This window comes from Myotis myotis, unplaced genomic scaffold, assembly GCF_014108235.1.
Source record: "Myotis myotis isolate mMyoMyo1 unplaced genomic scaffold, mMyoMyo1.p scaffold_m19_p_21, whole genome shotgun sequence".
In the NCBI taxonomy this organism is placed as follows: Eukaryota; Metazoa; Chordata; class Mammalia; order Chiroptera; family Vespertilionidae; genus Myotis; species Myotis myotis.
In genome coordinates this window covers 6,306,974-6,327,704 of record NW_023416326.1, presented here as the reverse complement: position 1 = coordinate 6,327,704, position 20,731 = coordinate 6,306,974, and the positions used below count along the sequence as shown (strand labels likewise).

Genomic DNA, 20,731 nt, shown 5'->3' with positions numbered 1-20,731 from the left:
AAATCGCCAAGTCGTTAGCCTCTCCCTGCACCGGGGCCTCTGCTGGGGGCCGGTGTGCCCTGGTCATGCCATGGCCTCGGCTCCCACATTCATCTCCCTCACCTCTCCGGCTGCCAACCTGGGGACCAGGCGCTGGGCTCTCCCGCAGCCGCCTGGGGCGGGGGGGCGGAGAGGGGGTGCACATCAGGGGCTCTGTCCTGGGGAGCAGGGTTTTGTGGGGAGGCAGCCAGTGCAAAGCAAAGAGCTGAGGCTGGCCAATTCCTCCCAGGCCCGCAAAATTCCAGGGCTGAGTCCAAACTCCCAAAATAGAAGCGGACAGAGAGCAAACTTCCTGGCTTAAGAGAGGCTGCTGTGTGCTGTGCGCTGAAAGGAGCGGTCAGTCTGCTGGATCGGGGCGGGGGGCGGGGGGGTGAAGGGGGGGCCGGTGGAGAGGAGCCCCCGGGGCGGAGGAGACCTGGAGCCGGGGGAGGGCAGCGCCCGGTGACCTCAGCCACGGAGCAGCCAGCGCCCGCACCCCGTCTCCGTGGTCACTTCTTTCTTTAGAAAGAGATTGTTTGCTGTGGTCCCGGGACGCAGTGAATGACAGCGTGGCCCCGGGCGGAGCAGGGCCGGGCCCGATGCACCACGGGGGCAGCGTGTGGGTGGACACGGGCCGGGACCGATGCACCACGGGGGCAGCGTGTGGGTGGACACGGGCCAGGCGGGGGGCTCCGTGTCCCCCGTGGCCGGCACCGGGGAAGCGCGCGCCTGGCGGGGTTCAGGCCTCTGAACTCATATGCTCAGCTGCTCTCACAGGCTCTCAGCTCATCGCCGGGTGTTACAAGCTCAGAGCTCAGCCATCAGCCTTTGCACGTGTTTATTTCTGGCTCCAGCGCGGCTGGGCTCAGTGGGTGCTACCCTTGGTTCCCGTGTCCTCATGGTCCCATGGGACGATCAGACACAGTCACATCGGGACAGGCAGCCGGGCCGGCAGAGCCCAGGAGGGGACGCGAGTCAGCGGGCCGATCCACGGGCTCCGATCTGGCACATTATTTACCTGGCCTGGCCTCGTGCTCTTCGGTGCCTCGTTTCCTGCCCAGTCAGTTCTCCCCGTAAACAAGGTTGGCGTTGAAGCAGCCCCCAAACAGTCGAGACCAGTGGTTCTCAACCTTCTGGCCCTTTAAATACAGTTCCTCATGCTGTGACCCAACCATAACATTATTTTCGTGGCTACTTCATCACTGTCATGTTGCTACTGTGATGAATCGTCATGTAAATATCTGATCTGCAGGATGGTCTTAGGCGACCCCCGTGAAAGGGTCGTTCGACCGCCAAAGGGGTCGCGACCCACAGGTTGAGAACCGCTGGTCTAGACGAAGCATCAAACCAACCCCACCCCCGCCCCGCGTGCGATCCTCACAGGCAGGGGGTGCCTTCTGGCCTTGCAGCGGCCTTCCCGTCAGCACCCTATGGACTTGAACTCCGTGGAGAGGCCCACGCTCAGGAGCTAAGAGCCGGGAGATTGCTCCTCCCATGGGGTCCGGGAACCATTCCCATGATCCTTTCCTGCTTCCCTCTGTATGTCCAGACGCGTTGCCTAGCAGGCCGCTTAGGGCATGTGGAGCGAGCTGCACTGAGCACAGCAGGGGTGGGGTTGGGGGGGTGAGGACAGGGGGTGCACTGGGCAGAGGTTACCCCGTTGGCAGGGACTGAGGGCACGAGGGGCTCGCCCAGAGCAGCCCATCGGCTCCCAAGGACAACTGAGTCAGGCCTGGGACCCGCTGCCCCGATGGGGTCTCTCCTCCTGCCGGAACCAAGCCCCGGGCCCCTTTCAGACCCGCCATTCTCCTGGCAAGGTGAGCGAGAGCTCGCACCCTCAGCCTGGGTGTTCTTCACGGTGGTCCCCAGACGTCCCAGGTGCGGGCCGTGCGTGCACATCGGGGGCAGCTACTGTCTGGTCTCAGAGCCCAGGAAGCCGCAAGGAGGGGAGCTGAGTGGCTAGTCGAGTACAGCAGTTGGCACGAGCTGGGGTGGGATTGGAACCTGGGCCGACGGCAAAGCTCTCCATTCTCCCTGATCCTGGAGGGCCCCTCGTGCATCCAGGGGCGCCCCTAAGCGGTCCCACCCCCGCCCCCCACCACAGCCCGTCGTCCGACCACAGCAGCCCACAGTCACACTGCGTCCCTCGGCCCGGCAGGCCTCCCACAAAAGCCATCTTGGATATGAGCGCCGTTCGCTATCATGGGTTTCTGTCATCGTTATTGTTGCTTTGCTCTCGACTTCCTCTTGCCAGACACGATGTCTAAACAGGAAAGAGCAGCCTTCCTTTTTGGAGACGGGCGTTCAGAAGCAGTTGGCTCGGGGAGCCCCTCTCCCCCCGCGCCCCCGGGGTTTCCAAAGGTTCGTTTGGGTCCGGGGATGAGTGGGAAGGACCGATAGCAGCCGCTGGGAGAGGAAGGAAACCGCAGCGGGCCCAGGCCCGGACGCCACGGCGGCCCCGAGACGGCTCCGTTCCAGTCTGTTCCCCCCCCCCCCCCCCCCCCCCCCCGTGGGCAGGGGCACGGGGTCTCCGCGGGCAGCACCAGAGGGCGGCTGGAGACCGGTGTCCTGGTGCCCCCGTGGCTTCTGTGGGCTCTCGTGCCTTGTGCAGCCCCCGCGGGGCACAGCGTGGGCAGAGGGACCGGGTGGGGAGGAGGCCTCTGGCCTGGAGCCCACGTCCTGGCTTCCAGGGAAGGTGAAGGCCCTTCCCCATCACCCCAACACCCCGAAGCTCTAGTTCAGTTTATGTCACTGAACTGCACCCTTACGGAGCCACCGTTGCGTGAAAGAGCATCCCCGGGAGGTTCTGAGCGTGCGAACGAACGCGTCCTTGTCCTGTTAAGCTCCACGCAGGCCGGCACACAGCGGGCAGGAGTGGGGACCAACACGTCCTGGCCCGAGGTGCCACTGGACAGCGAACCCAGCCCCAAGTGGCCACCTGGTATCCCCAAAACGCAGGGTCTGGCTCTGGTTCAAGGGACCCCTGATTCTGGGGCTTTGGGGAAGGGGTCCAGGCAGATTCAACTTTGCCCCATGAACACCCCTGGGCCACTCACTCTGCCCTTCATGAGGGGGCAAGGGGTGGGGGGGGAGGAGACCTGAGACGCCTGGGAGAGGTGAGGCCATGGCTGTGGCTGCTCTGAGACGGGACACACACAGCCCCGCACCCCCCGACGCCCCCTCCCGACGCCCCCAGGATGCGACTGCTGCGGTAAAGCGCCGAGAGGCCCAGGGGGCGAGGAGCAGTATCTCTGAGGCCCTGGGGAGGCGGGGGCTCCACCCACCCCAGCCAACCCCTGGCCTGACCCCGACGCCTGCCCGCCCTGACCCCCAGCACTGCGCAGCCATGGGGTCCAGGCGGCTCTGGGTGTTTCTACTTTATTGCGATTGGGGGACAGCTGCCTCCAAGGAGCGATCTGGTGTGGGGCGCGGAGCCCTCGCTGCGTGGCTGGCCGGCTCCATCTCTGAAGATTGTCTTGTGTTTACTTTTCCTCGTTTCTGCGCGTGTGAGGCACACGAGGTGTCCCCCCCCCCCCGCCCCCCATCCCCATGAGGCCCGTGTCTGCATGTGGCTGTGGTGCTGTACGCACAGTGATGGCGAACCTTTTGAGCTCGGCGTGTCAGCATTTTGAAAAACCCTAACTTCACTCTGGTGCCGTGTCACATAGAGAAATTTTTTGATCTTTGCCACCATAGTAAGACAAAGACTTATATTGTTGATATTTATTTTATATATTTAAATGCCATTTAACAAAGAAAAATCAACCAAAACAATGAGTTTGCGTGTCACCTCTGACACGCGTGTCATAGGTTCGCCATCACTGCTCTAGGGTGTCTGGGGACAGGAGGGGTGCAGGGAGGGCGGTCCCCTGGGCACTGGGGCAGGAGGAGGGCCGGCTGATCGGCTGGCCCTGTGGATTCTACAGCCAGGCTCTCGGCCCCCTGCCGCTTCCCACGTCCAGTGGAAGGGACCCCTGGACGCCTGATGGATGACTTGGAAGCTCCAGAAGGTAGTGGAGAGCCAGGAAGGCAGCTCGGGCAAGGGGGGAGCCTGGTGCTGAGGACGGCCCGGCCCGGGGCTGTGGTCCTGCAGCGCCACCTGGGGGCGACCGGGAGAAAGGCCACAGGAGGGTGAGCCAGAGTACCCGCCAGCTCCCCTCTGGGGGTCGGGGTCCTCTAGCGTACGTACCCCAGAGGAAACGCCCCAGTTCTTTACGAGATGCCGGGGATCTGCTTTTCATCCCCATCAGTAGACGGGGAAAAACTCCCCTGAAAGCCTGAGCTCCCATTGGGGTCGCCTTGCTGGGGACCCCAGTGGGGACCCCGTGACCAGAGACACCACGCCCACCCTCCCCGCCCCCTTGTCAGAACACTTGTTCTCTTAGGGCAGTGGTTCTCAACCTTCTGGCCCTTTAAATACAGTTCCTCATGTTGTGACCCAACCATACAATTATTTTCGTTGCTACTTCATCACTGTCATGTTGCTACTGTGATGAATAGTCATGTAAATATCTGATCTGCAGGATGGTCTCAGGCGACCCCTGTGAAAGGGGCGTTCGACCGCCAAAGGGGTCGCGACCCACAGGTTGAGAACCGCTGTCTTAGGGGGACACAATGACTCCAAGACCCTTCGCATGTTCAAGTCAGGGAGACTGTGGAGTCCACGTTTTATGGGTGAGGGAGGAATGAACTCAGAGGCAAACACAGAGCTGGGAGCCGCGAAGCGCAGAGGGTGCCCCGGGTACCACTGAGGCGGCACCTGGGCCGGGAAATATTCAGACTAAAACCCGGGCCTGAGGGCCAGGAACCTGGACGCCTCTGCCTTAAGCGCTGGAACGACGGGGGTGGGTAGTGCAGTCTAGTTCCCCTCTGGGCCCTGCAGGCTGCGCCTTGTCACCCGATGCTCCTTATCAGCCGCCTCCCCGCGGCTTCGCTTCGCTTCGCTGCGTCTCCAGCAGGAACACTGGCCAGGCCCCTCCAAGGAGCAGGTGAGCCGACGCCCCCGGCAGCACGGCGTCAGGGCTCCTCATGCTGCAGGAACGTGAGGTTTCACAGTCTGGAGGCTGGCGTCCAAGGTCAAGGTGCTGGCAGGGGTGACTCTGAGGGCTGACAGGGCACCTGCCCCCACTGCAGGCTCTGTCCCCAGGTGGGGGTGTGCAGGAGGCAGGTGATGGATGTTTCTCTCTAAAAAATAAAGACATATTTTAAAAAAAATATCACGGAGAGGCGAGCCAGAGGCTGAGAGAAAAGAGGCGTATTCCCTACGTCTGACAAAGACTTCTACCTAGGATATTGTTCTCTTAGGGCAGTGGTTCTCAACCTTCTGGCCCTTTAAATACAGTTCCTCATGCCTACCAATTAATGATAAAAAGATAAGCCATTTAACACACTGCGTCGGACCAGGAGCATTCTCCTGTTTTCGTATTACACAGTGTTTTACGTAAATGCTGAAGGCACGCCTTAAAATTAAATACCCACTGCATTTTGAAGTTATTTATTACATGTTCTTACCAGCCAATATCTTTTTAAAGTATGAGACTTCGGAAAACGTTTTTTGTTCTCGTTCAATAGAAACTTATCTGGCCACTGGGTAAAGCCAGCAATGAAACTACGGGTGCGCAATGTGTTAAGATGGGCAGAGGATTTGAATGAAGGCTGCACGAAAGAACACGTGTGAATGGATAACGAGCACGGGGAATGGCGTTCCACATGGCCACTAGGAAAATGCACGTGGAAACCACTAGGAGATACCACTTCCCAACCACTCCACAGGCTACAGTGCAAAAGGCTGACAATGCCAAGTGCCGGCGAGGGTGTGGAGCAGCTGGGACCTCTTACATAGTCAGGGGCGTGAAATGTGACAACTGCTGGGACATCTCTCTCGATGTAAGACATACACGGAGTGGCCAGGTTATGACGACCACCCCATCAGTACTTCAGTGACAAGTCCAAAAATACTGAATATTGAAAACTTCCTAAGCAAATACTCTCAAGGTTTTATTATTATTATTTGCATAACTAATTCACTTCATCGTGCTGATGGGGTGGTCATCATCATCTGGCCACTCGGTGTATACTTAACCCTAGGACCTGGCAATTCTACTCTTAGATATTTACCCAAGATGAATGGACACATGTCCACAAGAACCCTGTAGCTTTGTCTGTCGTCGCTAGTAGCTGGCAGCCACCCAAAGGGCGGGAAGCAGCAAACCTCAACCGGATAAAGAAACTGCGGTAAAAACCGTGCAATGCCACGACAAGGAACACACCGCCGATCGATGCGTCCTCTGGGAGAACCTCAGAAAATGAGCAGTAAAGGAAGCCAGATGCACAAGACGGAATGATTCTGTTCACGTGACGTTCTACAACAGGCAGAATTAGTTTATGTCGACGGAAGTCGGGGCAGCGGTTATCTGAGCCGGCGTAGCCTGCGGTGGGTATTGTCAGGAAAGGGGCAAGACCAAACTTTCCAGAGCAACAGAATTACTCTATCTCGATTGAGGTGGTGATTACACGCGTGGAGACAAATGTCACAATGCACTGAAGTGCCCTCAGGAGCTGCCCATTTTATCGGATGTTTAAAAAACAACAAAAAAACCCCAAAACACAGCTTGGGGGTTCCCTGTTCGGATTCCCAGAGGCGGTGCCTAGCCCTCCAAGAAGGTCAGGTTCCCAGCATGGGGGCTGGAGGAGCCGAAGGCAGACCCGGGAGCCCTGGGACCCCAGAAGGCCGCTGTGAGCAAGCAGCCACCCCCCCTCCCCCAACCCGGGGCCCCACCAGGTCCTGCAGCACATGTCCCTTGTGTTAGTTAGAACGATGCCGCGGTTTCCCACGCCTTTTCGTTCTGGGCAGAAATCCCCACCAGCAACCAAACACCCCGTACCTGGGCCTCCAAGCAGGTCGGCAGCACCCAGCTGGCCGGGTGACAGCTTGCTCTTCGGGGCCAGCATGTCTCCGCCCCGAGGAGGGTGCGGGCCGGGGAGCTCCTGCCCCCGCTCATCAGGGGACTCCAGCCTGGGCCAGGCGAGGGGGGCACCTCCACCAGCCGGTGACTCGATCCCAGCGTTCCCTCCTTTGCTCCACAGCTAAGCCGAAAGCCTCCACGGAAGGGCCCCTGGTGAGTCCTGGTCCCTCTCCAAAAAGGTCCTCTTGTTCCACGCGGACCAGCACACGGCAACACCGATGACTTAATTCTGCAAACCCCTTAGGGCTTGGCACGGCCCGCAGGCTGGTCCGGTAACAGCTGCAAAGGGGGAAGGAGAGGGCAGGTCACTGGAAAAACCATGAAAGCGGCCTCAGGTGTTAGGCCCCGAGGGCTATGGGAGCGGCAAACCCAGGTCAGCCCAGCAATGCCAAGGCCACCACTCTGCCCACGCACCTGCTTCCTGGAGGGGCCGGCCCCGAGGAGACATGATGTCATTGCTTTTATCACACTGCAGCGAGGGGAGACAGAAAAACAAGGCCTCGCAGAGGTAGCGTCCGAGCTAGGAATCAAAACAAGCCTCCCAGGCTGTTGGCTCAGGCCCCCGAGATGCAGGAATAAAGCCGCCTTGTCCCACTCGCCGGGGCTGGGCGCCCGAGAGGACCCCGAGCACATCCCTTCCAGGGGATTGTCTGTAAAAGAAAAACGTTTGGTTTCTTAAAAGGCTGGCCTAAATAGAAGGTCTTGTGGCCGTGGAGGAATAAAATATTTAACTGCTAGGTCAAACAGATGCAAAGTCCCTTTAATCTTAAGGAAAAGAAAATCGAGCCAAACATTATATACGGTATATCGTCCACCTGTTGAAATGATGTCGTTTTTCTTTGTCGGTGGCTTAATTTTCAAATTGGGGCGAATCCTATTTCTGCCAAGGGCAGAAGTTAGCTCCCTTTTATGTATGCATGCATGGATTACTTTTGCCATGATTGATTATTTTTGTCATGATTAAAGTATGAATGAAATGCATGCAGGGAGTTAAACATTAAATCGTACCATTGATTCATAACGAAAGCTTATACTCCCCACCCCAGCTCTCTTCGATCTTTCTAGGCCCCCACACCCCCAAGCACGGCCGCTGCGGCTGAGAAACGAGCACATTTAGACCGGAGGCCGCTCCTAATGAAGATAAGGTGTCTGGGGGAGGGTGTCCTATAAGCTCTGATGAATTGATCTCCCACATGTACATGGGTTTCTGATGAGTGTATACCTATGGGCTGAAGTGCAGTGTCAAAGGGCACGTGTGGCCTCAACTTTAGCAGATAACGAGAGATCGTTTTTGCAAGTGACACCAATTTACATTCTCACCAATAACGTAGTTGAGTGTTAACCGCTCACACCCTGGTTAATCCTGGAGCCTGCCGGTCGTTTTCATGTGAGCCATGCTGCTGGGCGTGTGGTGGTGGTGTCACAGTGTGGCGTTGATCTGCATGTCCCCGATGACTAACGGAGGTTGAATATTGTATTTTTCATTTGCTTCTGGACATCGAGTATCCTTTATGGGAAATTCTTAAGACCCTTGTCCTTTTTTTCCTTTTACGTTGTCCTTTTCTTATCGATGTGTAGTCCTTTCGTGCTCTGGTGATGAGAGTGCTTTTCGGATACACGTGTAATCCTCACGGGCTGTGGTTTGCCTGTTTGATTCCTGGACGGCCTTTGTAGACGGGCTCGCTGTAAACGTGGTCATTGCTCTTGATTTTCTTCTTCTCTTGGATCTCGGCCCTCGTTCCTGCGTTGTAGCTCGCCAATGCTTTTATTTATTTTCCCCCAATGCCTTTAAACCGATTTAAAGAATCGTTTCTGCAGCTTTTCTAGGCGTTTCCAATGGATGGATTGAGTAGAACTCCCTTTGGCAATTAGTTTATGTGGTTCTTTCTTCTGGCATTTCATATTTCTCAATGTACACTCAGAATGCTATTTCCTGACTCAACATTCTAGGCATTTTAAATTGATTTTGTCTTGTCCAAGCTCAGTGGTCGGCAAACTCATTAGTCAACAGAGCCAAATATCAACAGTACAACGATTGAAATTTCTTTTGAGAGCCAAATTTTTTAAACTGAAACTATCTAGGTAGGTACATTATTATTAACTTAATTAGGGTACTCCTAAGGCTTAGGAAGAGCCACTCTCAAGGGGCCAAAGAGACGCATGTGGCTCGCGAGCCGCAGTTTGCCGTCCACGGCCCTAGCTGGTTTGGGTCAGTGGATAGAGCGTTGGCCTGTGGACTGAGGGGTCCCAGGTTCGATTCTGGTCAAGGGCACATGCCTGGGCTGCGGGCTCGATCCCCAGTAGGAGGCGTGCAGGAGGCAGCCGATCAATGATTCTCTCTCATCATTGATGTTTCTATCTCTTTCCCTCTCCCTTCTCTCTGAAATCAATAAAAACGTATTTTAAAAAATAAGTTGATTTTGTCTTGTGGCAGGTGAGCATTTATCTACCTAACACCTGGGCTTCGTCTTCTCCTTCCTCCAAAGAGGGTTATTTCACCATTTCAAACGTCCAACACGTTTACTTTCCATTCTCTCCGGCCCGTCTGGAATACCAGTCCCTGCGGGTTCAAATGGTCGACAAGAAATGGTCAGAGTCAGCTGTATTTGGGGGGTGATGAGCAGGGTTCTCTCTGAAGTTTACAGCAGCCCCAAACAACATCCTAGATTTTCCAGAATCGTGTCTATTTCAAACACAGCCAGTGCTCGCCACCCGTGGGCTGAACTGTGGCGGTTCCTCCTATTTAGCAGTGACGCCAAAGGACCGCGCTCTGTGGGGTTTATCAACTCACCCACTTGGAAGTGTTGGTAAGTGGAATTCAGGGGCAGTTGCTTAGCACAGTGGTCGGCAAACTGTGGCTCGCGAGCCACACACGGCTCTTTGGCCCCTTGAGTGGCTCTTCCACAAAATACCGACTTCTGCACATGGGCCACGAAATTTCAATCGCACCGTCCGTGCGCGCCCACACGTGGTATTTTGTGGAAGAGCCACACTCCAGGGGCCCAAGAGCCGCATGTGGCTGGTGAGCCGCGGTTTGCTGACCACGGGCTTAGCAAGTAGCATCTCCGCTGGCCAGCTGGCACCCACATCTCCACGCGGCACGGCTCACCTTCGCTGTGGCCCTGTATGCAGCGACTCCTGTGAAGTGGGACTTGGGAAGTGGCCTCAGAAAGCATCACAACTGCTGGGGAGGGGACACAGAAGAAAGGGATGGCTAGGGCGCTAAGCGTTTGCACAGAAGGAAGAGAGGCCTTTGGGTTGGAGGCATCCCAGGAGGCTTGGAGGACTGGGTTTTGCAGAACAGGTAGGATGGATGCGCAGAGATGGGAGGACGTTCCAGAAGGGAAGGGTAGAATAGAAGAGGGTGTGTGTGTGCTGTGTGTGCAGAGATGGGAGAACATTCCAGAAGGGAAGGGTAGAATAGGGTGTGTGTGTGTGCTGCAATGTGCAGAGGTGGGTGGGTGTGTGCTGTGTGTGCAGAGATGGGAGAACATTCCAGAAGGAAGGGTAGAATAGCGGGTTTGTGTGTGCTGCGATGTGCAGAGATGGGTGTGTGTGTGCTGTGTGTGCAGAGATGGGAGAACATTCCAGAAGGGAAGGGTAGAATAGTAGAATAGGGTGTGTGTGTGTGCTGCGATGATGAACAGTGCTAATGGGCAGAGTCATTGTTCAAATATAAGAACATCAAGTGCATGGCAAGCTCAGTTTCCTGGATCGGAGTGGCCCAGAGAAACCAGGAAGAGAACAGCTAGTCCGTGTGTGTGTGTCTGTGTGTGTGTGTGAGTGTCTGTGTTGGAGGGTCAGGATTCGGGGCGCAGTGAGGACGAGGGAGCGACGTCCTGGAGTGCCGAGTCCCCGGCCGCTGTGTGCTCCTCAGACAGCAGCAGCTGACCTGGGGCCCTGCTGGACTGGGAAGCCACGGGTGATGTTGGCGAACCTGCCTTGCTTCCGATTTTTCTTAATACTTTCAGAAAAACATTTCTACATTATCACAAACATGAAAAACAAAACTTGTATAACAGAAAAACAACAACTTCAAACACATTCTGATTCCATCTAAGAGGCCCTCAGTGTCTGCACCAGGGGTCCTCAAACTACGGCCTGCGGGCCACATGCCAATACAAATATTGTATTTGTTCCCGTTTTGTTTTTTTACTTCAAAATAAGATATGTGCAGTGTGCATAGGAATTTGTTCATAGTTTTTTTTTAAACGATAGTCCGGCCCTCCAACGGTCTGAGGGACAGTGAACTGCCCCCCCCCCCCCCGGTTTAAAAAGTTTGAGGACCCCTGGTTTGCACCCTCTTGTTGTGGCCACTGGGGCAACTAGATCTGAGAAGCCCAACCTCCTCAGCCCATTCAGTGTCCTGGCAACTCGATGAGGTAGACACGATCATGCTACAGGTGAAAAATCGAGGCCCATCAAGGGCATGTGACACGCTCAAGGTCACAGGGCTAATGCACAGCAGCATCAGAACTCAAGCCAGGATCTGTGACCAAAGGCTAAGTTCCTCCTGCCACAGCTTGAATGGCCGATACATTATATATATATCGAGCTCAGATAGGCGGGCGCCAAATCGGGGAATAAAGCTTACCTGCCAACAGGAAGTTCAAGGCCCGCGTTTTGCCTGGAGGAGCTGAAGGTAAGGACAGGAAGAGAGCTGTGGCCACAAGACCTCTAGCTATTCTCATCCCAGCTTCTTTGGGGCCACTTCTCCCCGAGGCTGAGCGTGACCTTGACCCAGGAGGGCACTGTTCTCAGGGTGGAAGCAGGAAATGCGCCTCTGCTTCTACTTCGCGTTGTCCCGCAGGGCACAGAGGGCCCCGAACCCTTGGCCGGCGCCCGCCCCTCCTGGAACTGAACGCTGGAGGGAGGGCGTCCGTCAGCTGTCACTTCTCTCAAGGCGTCCTTCCCGCGACTAGGAAATACCTTGCGGTTGACGCAACAGGAGAGAACGGTATTACTGAGTCCGACAGGACATCGGTAGAGAGTGGGGACCTCTGGGGGCAGCTGGAAGCTTCTAGATCTGTTCCTTTCCGTTTGCAGTTCATGTTGCAACTGCAAACTTAAAATAAAGCTCTTGTCGAAAATCAAGAGCTTTATTTATTTATTTTTTTCAGAGTCGGGGAAAAGGAACCTCAAAAAGGACCCCCCATGGAGACGCGGTGCAAATACAAGGTGAAGGGCGATCTGCCAGGGCAGTCGAAGGGTCCTGGGCCTAGGAGAGGGTGGCTATCGTCTGCAGCGGAATGCCGCCGTCTCTCTTCTTCTCCTTTTGGAGTATGTGCTGGGAGAGCTTGTTCAGAAACCAGCCAACGTCCTGGAGGTCCTCGGGCCACCTCAGGTACGGCTGCGTCTGGACAAACGCTCGCAGGGACTCGTGCTTCATGAGCTGGTACTGGGGCAGGGACCCGACCACCACCACGATGAGTGCGCCGTCGAGGTCCGCCAGGCTCCTGCTCTGGGCGCAGCTGAAGGCCTCCAGGCACCACCCGTCTCTCAGGAAGTGTCTGCTCACAAGACAGACGACCTTCCTGCTGCTCCACACGGCGTCGTGGATGTTGGCGATGACGTCCTCCCCCGGCATGAAGTCTCGTTCTTCGAAGCACAGGCGGAGCCCGTTCTGGGCGCCGTACTGAGCGTCCAGCGGTGCCAGCAATGCGTTCTGGACCCATTCGAAGTCTTGGCTGCTGAAGCACAGGTAGGCGTCGTACTTGTACGTGTCGGGCTCCGGGGCCTTGGCGTGGTCCTCGAACACAAGTCCCCGGACCGCCTGGTAGCAGAGGAAGCAAGCCCCCCGGAACTTGGTGACGATGAGGACGGCCATGAGCAACAGCGTCACCGTGACGGTGAACAAGACGAAAAGGGCGAACTTGAGGGCCGTGAGTCTCTCCTCTTCGTCGCAGCCCTCCGTGGTCAGGGAGTCGAGGGACATGCCGAGCAGGGGGCTGGGGTACGAGCAGGACATGTCTGCAGGAGCCCCAAGTAGGGTGACGTTGGTGTCATTGAGCCACCTGATGAAAGGGCCAAGTTCACACTCACAGATGAACTTGTTGTGAGTGACGTCCAGGACACTGAGAGATGCGAAGACCTCGGGGTCGGGGGAGAGGAGCTGGTTCCTGGACACGTCCAGCACCTCTAAGCGAGGGGGCAAGTCGCCGGGAGAGAGAGCGGTCAGCCTGTTGCCGTTGAGGCTGAGGACCCTTAAGGCAACCAGATGGCTCAACACGCCTGGCGGGAGGAAATTCAGGTAGTTGTTGTTCAAGTAGAGGACTCGAAGGCGGGCCAGGCCCTTGAAGATGTCCCAGCAGGACCCGGTCTCCCAGGCGAGTTGTAGCATGTTTTCTCCGAGGAAAAGCTGCTCTAAGCTGAGGTTCCCGGAAAGGCCAGGAGACGGCGACGAGGCACACAAGGAAAGGCGGTTTTGATTTAAAAGGAGGACCCGGAGGTGAGGGATCTGGAAAAGGGAGTAGAGCTCATCCACCCTTTCCAGCCTGTTCTCTGACAGCTGGACGAAGTTGGCTGTGAATCTGGTGTTTGGCAACGTCGCCAGTTTGTTGCCACCCAAGAAGAGGGTAGGGATGCTTGGGATGAAGTGAATCGTTTTCAGCGCGTTATCACGCAGGTCCAGGGTCTGCAGTCTCTGCAGGGACCGGAACGTCTCGTCCTGAATGATCCCAATGTGATTCTTTTGCAGATCGATATAGGCGACGTTAGGTAGCCCATGGAAGTTGGGATTGTACAGTTCCCCCAGAAGGTTAAAGGACATATTGAGAACTTGGAGGTTGTCGAGCCCATAAAACGCCTCCTGTGCAATCGTGTTTATCTTGTTGTGGGAAACGTTCAGGACCCTCAACTCCTGGAGGGCCTCAAAGAGGCGGAAACCCAGGGAGAAGATGGAGCCATGGGAAAGGTCCAGGCGTTGCAGTGAACTTCGGGCCAGGCCCGCGAAGGTGTGCCAATCAGGATCTTTGATGTTTTGGAAGCCAAACCCAGGACCCATAATGTGATGGGCAAGAACCAAAGAGAGGATCTGGGTGCCGTTGATGGTGCTGGTGAAGTTTCTGATGATGTCCACGGTCCAGCCATTCTTAGAAACATCTAGGGTATCTAGGACCATGTTTCTGAACGGGTTCCCGCACTTCCCCCAGTCCACGGAGACCCTGAAGTATAGGTTATTGGCAGCAAGCCCTACAAAGGAGAATTCTTTCCCTTGGAGGGGCTGGAGGTCAGGCTCACATACGATGGGTATGTCGTTGAGGGAGAAGTCAATGGACTTCAAGGAATTTAATTCCTGGAACGAAGGGTGAAGGGAGAGGCTATGGATCTCATTCTTGGACAGGTCCAGGCGATTCAAAGACGGCAAGTTTCTGAAATAACCGTCTTTTAACACAGCATCGGAAAGACCACAGTAGAAGAGCCGGAGTTCAAACAGACGGGGCAGCCCTTGAAAGGCATCCGGATGCAAGAAGCCTATCGTACTTCTGCCCAAGTCCAAGATCCTGAGATTGGGCAGGTTCCTGAAGGCTTCTTGGTCAACGGTGAAGGAGGTAAACTGAGTCCCAAGCTCCAGCAGCTCCAGCCGCTCCAGGAAGGGGAAGGACTCGGCTGTGACGGTCTGGATATAGTTGAAGCTTAGCAGGAGGCGCTGAGTGGTGCTGGGGACCTGGGGGACCCGGGTGAGGTTACAGAAACGATACAAGGCGATGCGGCCGTCCGAGGAGCAGGGAGACATTCCAAGTGCAGGGCTGGCCAGGAGCACCACTCCCAAGAGAAGGTCAAGGTGGCTTCCCATGATCCTATGGAGAGGAAGGGAGAATGGAAACACAGCTCTCTAAGCTCGAGGCATTGCACACGGGTCTTTAGAACTTGAGCCCTAATGTCATGCGCCTGCTGCTCTTAGACCCTTTGACCCTCTGGCTCCCTGGACACGGCGGTTGATGGTATTTGCAGGTGCGTATAGCACTGTTCTCGCCGTCTGTCTATCCCTCGTATTGCGTTTCCTACACCTCGCGGCGGCTTCCCTGCTTTGAGGTCATGGACCCCCGCGGGCGGCTGATGACGGCTCCGATTCCTCGCCTTCCAAAAAGGCACCTTCGCATCACCGATCAAGTTTTGTACCCAGTGCCAGGGGGTTCACTGACCTCCTGAAGCCGGCCCCTTCCAACCTCATGTCCATGAACGCTTCGCTGACACAGAACCACCGCCGTGTTTTACACTCTGCAACAGGGCTTGGGAAACGCTTCCTTTAGGCCTTGCAGTCCACGTGCCATCCTTTGCTGGCCTCCGTTCTAGAAGGGAAGAGAACAGACACGTTGATTTCCCAAGGGAGGGTTTTAAGCGACTGTCGGATACACATGTTCTGATACTATTTGCGGGAAAGAAACTAAGTTGGCCCCCAAGTCGCTGGCAGTTTTGCAGCCACTGTTTGAAACCCAAGCGTCAGAATGGATCCTCATCTCGGGTAACCAGCCAGGAAAATCCCTACAGACCCCCGGGAGCGAGCACGCCGGCTGAGAATAACATAACGCGTTCTGGTTTCACTCCTACCTTATTTACAGATGGCTCCGCGCTGGCCCCCAAGTGCAGACGCTCAACTCGGTGGCTTGACCTTGAATTTGTGGTAACAAGAGATGAGAGAGAGCCCTATCCGCTGAGCCAAACCGGCCAGGGCCCCAAACCATGTATTTAAACGACGACGATGAAGCAGCATGAACAATTACCGATGCTGTTAGTTCTGCCATCAGGTGACATACGGATTCCTTCCTAAACTATCACCATGCGATGCGAACTTACAATAAGTCCCCAGGCTCCCGGGGGGTAAGGAGCTAGAGACCACACTCAAAAAGGTCACCAGTGGCCCATAAAGGAAGCTGATGACAGCGGCAGCACCTCTTATACATGTCCCATGGTTAAGAGCACATAAACAATCGCCAATAAATCAACAACAGCAAGTACAGGCGAGGATGCAGAGAAAAAGGAACCCTCATGCACTGCTGGTGGGAATGCAGACTGGTGCAGCCACTGTGGAGAACAGTATGGAGTTTCCTCAAAAAGTTAAAAATGGAACTCCCATTCGACCCAGTAATCGGACTTCTAGGAATATATCCCAAGAAACTAGAAACACCAATCAGAAAGGATATGTGCACCCCTATGTTCATAGCAGCACAATTCACCATAGCTAAGATCTGGAAACAGCCTAAGTGCCCATCAGCAGATGAGTGGATTAGAAAACTGGCACATCTACACAATGGAATACTACGCTGCTGTAAAAAAAAAAAAAAAAAAAAGGAACTTTTACCATTTGCAACAGCATGGATGGGCCTGGAGAGCATTATGCTAAGGGAAATAAGTCAGTTGGAGAAAGATAAATATCACATGATCTCATTTGTGGTATATAATGATCAACATAAACTGATCAACAAAAACAGATCCAGAGATCCAGAGACAGAGAAACACCAAATGGACTGTCAAACCTCAGAGGGAAGGAGGGCGGGGGGGGGAGGGGGGGAGGGAGAAGGTGTAAGAGATCAACCAAAGGACTTGTATACATGCATATTAGCATAACCAATGGACACAGACACTGGGGCGGTGGGGGCTTGTCCTGGGGGTGGGAGTGGCCGGGGAGGGGTTGATGGGGGGAAAAGGAGACTCATGTACTACTTTACACCAGCGGTCGCCAACCAGTGGTCCGTGGACAACTGGTGGTCTGTGAGGTCTGAAAGGTTGGCGACCGCTGCTTTAAACAACAATAATTTTTAAAAAGTACATAAACACTGCAGAAAACATCCCTTTACCTTGAAAATCCCTGCAGGCTGCTGCGGAAGTGGGCATTAGGGGTCTACGGCACAGAGTGGAGGGAGGAGGTGTTGGTATCAGACAGAAAGGAGTACTTAACGCCACTAAACTGTACACGTAAAATGGTGCCTTTTACCCAGGCCGGCGTGGCTCAGTGACTGAACGTCGACCTATGAACCAGGAGGACACAGTTCGATTCCCAGTCGGGGCACATCCTGGGCTGCGGGCTTGATCCCAAATGTGGGTTGTGCAGGAGGCAGCCGATCCATGATTCTCTCTCATCATGGATGTTTGTCTTTCTCTCCCTCTCCCTTCCTCTCTGAAATCACTAAAAATATATAGAGCAGCCATCAATGCAGCCTCCATAGTCCTGCCCACGCTGCCCATCAAGATAACGAGACCAGGGGGAGAGGGGTCAGCATCGCTTTCATCGGAGCTGCATTCATTTAGCGCTAATCCCAGCCATGAGCAGAGCCGTTCCCTTTCCGGACTTAACTGCCTGGACAGCATCGCCACGCGTGGAGCTTGGGTGAGTTATGGGCCGCGGTGTCTCCACAGGAACCGGGCACCTCTGCTGTTGGGCACCACGGTGAGCCTGCCAGCCCCTCTGGCCGGGGCCAGGGCTGCTCCTGTGCTAATTCAACACTTTTGATCCTTAACAAAGAATACCAGCCCTGGCTCCCCGGGAGGACTGGCCTTGGCAGCTGCGCCTCGAGGCTGTAGAGGGACCGCTGTTCCTGGGAGGTGGTGGCCAACGTCCGGCCAACCCGCCTTCCTGGCTGTGCCCACAGCCTTGCCCTGGGCGCCAGGAAGAGCTGGCTTTCCCGGAACCTGACCTCCGTCCCAAGTCTCTGCGCAGGCTGGTCCCTGGGCTCCAGCATTTCTATCCATCTCATCGGCTCTCCGATGCCAACTGACCTTCCCTGGGGCCAGCTCCGCCATGGAACAGTTCTCATGCCCACAGCACACCTGGTCTCCCTCCCTTGATATTCTGTTTACAGCCCCAGGTTAGCATTTTCACTATATGAGGACTCACCCCCTGCCCCAGACGGTAAATTTCTTGAGGACAAGGACCCTGAAGGTCGCACAACTTAAGCACCCGACTCCTATTTTTCCCATTAATCGTTTCTGTTATCATTCTACTTATCTTTAAATTTTATTGATTTCAGAGAGGAACAGAGAGGGGGAGAGAGATAGAAACATCCATGATGAGAGAATCATGGATCAGCTGCCTCTTGCACACCCCACACTGGGGATCGAGCCTGCAACCCGGGCCTGTGCCCTGACTGGGAATTGAACCGTGACCTCCTCGTTCATTGGTTGACGTTCAACCACTGAGCCATGCCAGCTGGGCGTTTAAGTTTTATTTTTAGCCGTAACCAGTTTGGCTCAGTGGATAGAGCGTCGGCCTGCGGACTGAAAGGTCCCAGGTTCGATTCCGGTCAAGGGCATGTACCTTGGTTGTGGACACATCCCCAGTGGGGGGGGGTGCAGGAGGCAGCTGATCGATGTTTCTCATTGATGTTTCTAACTATCTCTCTCTCCCTTCCTCTCTGTAAAATCAAAAAAAATTTTTTTTAATATATCATTTTTAACTATAGGTGACACATCTTAGTTTCAGGTGTACAACACAGTGACTCAACATTTACCTACCTGACCACCTGATCACCACAATCACATAATCAGCCTCGTAGCCATCTGTCACTGTATTGACTATATTCTCTATGCTGCACTTGACATCCCCGTGACCTGTTTTATAACGGGAAGTTGTGCTTCTCTCCCCACTAATGCTTTGAATTAGATGTATTTTCTTCAGGGGTACTTACCTCCCAGTCCTGACACCAGGCGCTGCGGATAGGGTCTCCTCCATCCTCGGTCCCTGGTGGCTTAAGGACTCCCGATCCTGAGACGGTAGCAACGCCGTACAGTGGCGATGGTGGCCAGTGTTTTTCCGGGAACTGGGCCTTTTGATTGCCTAGGGAGAAACAGGAAATCCAATTAAGAGGATGAAACAGAAAACAAGACGTAGGTGTTTTCCTATGCCACACAGTTTTCTTTGCAGAAGAATTCAAAACCTTCGGTGTGTCTCTTACGGAGCAGAACTTTAAGGGGCAAAGATCAAGGCCATTTTGCCAAGCGGGGCAGGTGGCACCTCGGAGCTGAAGGGACCCCAGACCCAGCTCTGCCTCAGAAGGCGGGCATCTAAGCCAGCGGGTCTGAGGGGCAGCTCTCTCCCCCGTGGCCCCAGCGAGGGAGGCCCTACATGTTGGCAATGCAACCCATTTGTCACACCACCATGGTGGTGAGGAAGTGTCTCCTTGGCCCTAGACGTCCGGTTCGAGACCACCTCTGTGGACATGTGGTTTCTGGGAATGCAAACACAAGGGCGAGGGTGATCCATGGTCTCCGGTGAGCAGGGAACGTGCAGATTTCTGGGGAAAACCAGCTAAGATCGCCATCAGACGGGGACATTCGCTAAGCCAGCGGTTCTCAACCTGTGGGTCGCGACCCCTCTGGCGGTCGAATGACCCTTTCACAGGGCTCACCTAAGACCCTCCTGCATATCAGACATTTACATGACGATTCATCACAGGAGCAACATGACAGTGATGAAGTAGCCACGAAAATAATGTTATGGTTGGGTCACAGCATGAGAAACTGTATTTAAAGGGCCAGAAGGTTGAGAACTGCTGCTCTAAGCGGTACGGCCGGGTAAATTATGGCTGGGTTAGGAGTCCCTGGGTAATTATGAGGTCTCGGATTTAGGGCCAGAAGGATCCTGAAAGATGAACAGACGTCTAGTGTTTTCATTATTTTACAGAAAATTCCACTGGTGCTCAGAGAGGCCAAGCATTTGCGTAGGGCCACGCACCTATTAAACCAGCACTGGCATCCACCTGCACACTCAGTTGTCACCTTCGATCTTTCAGAGAAATCGAATCTACCGTGAGCCAGATCCAGAGCCTCAGAGGTGCTCTGCGTCCGACGTACCTGGAGAGAGCGCTGAATTGTGCATCTCGAACGAGCCTCCAGGTGGTACTGAGGCCGCTGTCTCCCTGACCACACTTTGATGGTAGGGACTTAGGGACTGTTCTTGGCAGGCCCTGCTCACTACTCGGGGTGCCCCATTCTCCTGGGGTGCAGCACGCCCAAGCTGCGCAACGATCGCTTCTGAGAAGTGGGCCTTTACCAAGACAGTCACCCCCAATTCAGCGCTTGGGTGCGATTTCTCTCATTCCAGGACAGGCGCTTCTCCTGAAGACCAGCAGGGGGCGTACCAAAGGCGGGGAGGAGCCCGCAGGAAGAGTCTGAGCTTCGGGGAATGGAGGTCAAGAGCTGCTCTCAGCCCTTGCTGGTTTGGCTCAGTGGATAGAGCATCAGCTTGCGGACTGAAGGTTCCCCTGTTCGATTCTGGTCAAGGGCACATGCCTGGGTATCTGGGCTTGATCCCCCAGTGTGGGGTGTGCAGGAGGTAGCCAATCAATGATTCTCTCTTATCATATATATATCTTTTTAAATATATTTTTATTGATTTCAGAGAGGAAGGGAGAAGAAGAGAGAGAGAGAGAGAAACATTAATAATGAGAGAATCATTGATTGGCTGCCTCCTGCACACCCCCTACTGGGGATCAAGCCCGAAACCCGGGCATGTGCCCTTGACCGGAATCAAACCTGGGACCCTTCAGTCGGCAGGCTGACACTCTATCCACTGAGCCAAACCAGCTAGGGCGATGTTTCTATCTCTTTCTCCCTCTCCCTTCCTCTCTGAAATTAATAAAAATACATATATTTTTTAAAAGCTGCTCTAAGCGGAAGTTGGCCTTGCTTGCTGCCCTGTGGCATGCACCCGGCAGGCCGCCCACTCCTCAGGAGCCCGGGAGAGAGCATCACCCCTGAATTTCAAACCAGGGCATCCTTGTCTCTTCCTGGGCACGCGCCTTAGGATGTAG

The 20,731-nt window shown here is 54.9% G+C and overlaps 1 protein-coding gene and 1 long non-coding RNA gene across 6 annotated transcripts in view; one reads left to right on the top strand and one right to left on the bottom strand.

The window, feature by feature from the left end:
- The first annotated feature begins 316 nt into the window (after positions 1 to 316).
- On the top strand, positions 317 to 19,844 carry LOC118678896. The gene is made up of 3 exons (XR_004975059.1): positions 317 to 375; positions 17,124 to 17,310; positions 19,712 to 19,844. It is a non-coding gene; the product is annotated as an uncharacterized LOC118678896 (long non-coding RNA).
- Positions 4,656 to 20,731, bottom strand: part of TLR5 (toll like receptor 5) — a 32,753-nt gene continuing 16,677 nt past the window's right edge. For 2 of the 5 annotated variants that reach the window (XM_036355040.1, XM_036355039.1), the window contains 6 exons: positions 18,608 to 18,756; positions 15,128 to 15,274; positions 11,578 to 14,782; positions 7,398 to 7,633; positions 6,903 to 7,262; positions 4,656 to 5,202 (listed from right to left, as the gene is read on the bottom strand). In XM_036355040.1, the coding sequence (XP_036210933.1) occupies positions 12,202 to 14,782; positions 15,128 to 15,162 (2,616 nt within the window). In that variant the 5' untranslated portion in view covers positions 15,163 to 15,274; positions 18,608 to 18,756 and the 3' untranslated portion in view covers positions 4,656 to 5,202; positions 6,903 to 7,262; positions 7,398 to 7,633; positions 11,578 to 12,201. Of the gene's footprint in view, positions 5,203 to 6,902; positions 7,263 to 7,397; positions 7,634 to 9,301; positions 9,544 to 9,997; positions 10,965 to 11,577; positions 14,783 to 15,127; positions 15,275 to 15,533; positions 15,595 to 18,607; positions 18,757 to 20,731 lie in introns of those variants that run through there. The other 3 variants (XM_036355041.1, XM_036355042.1, XM_036355044.1) reach the window with 3 other exon arrangements.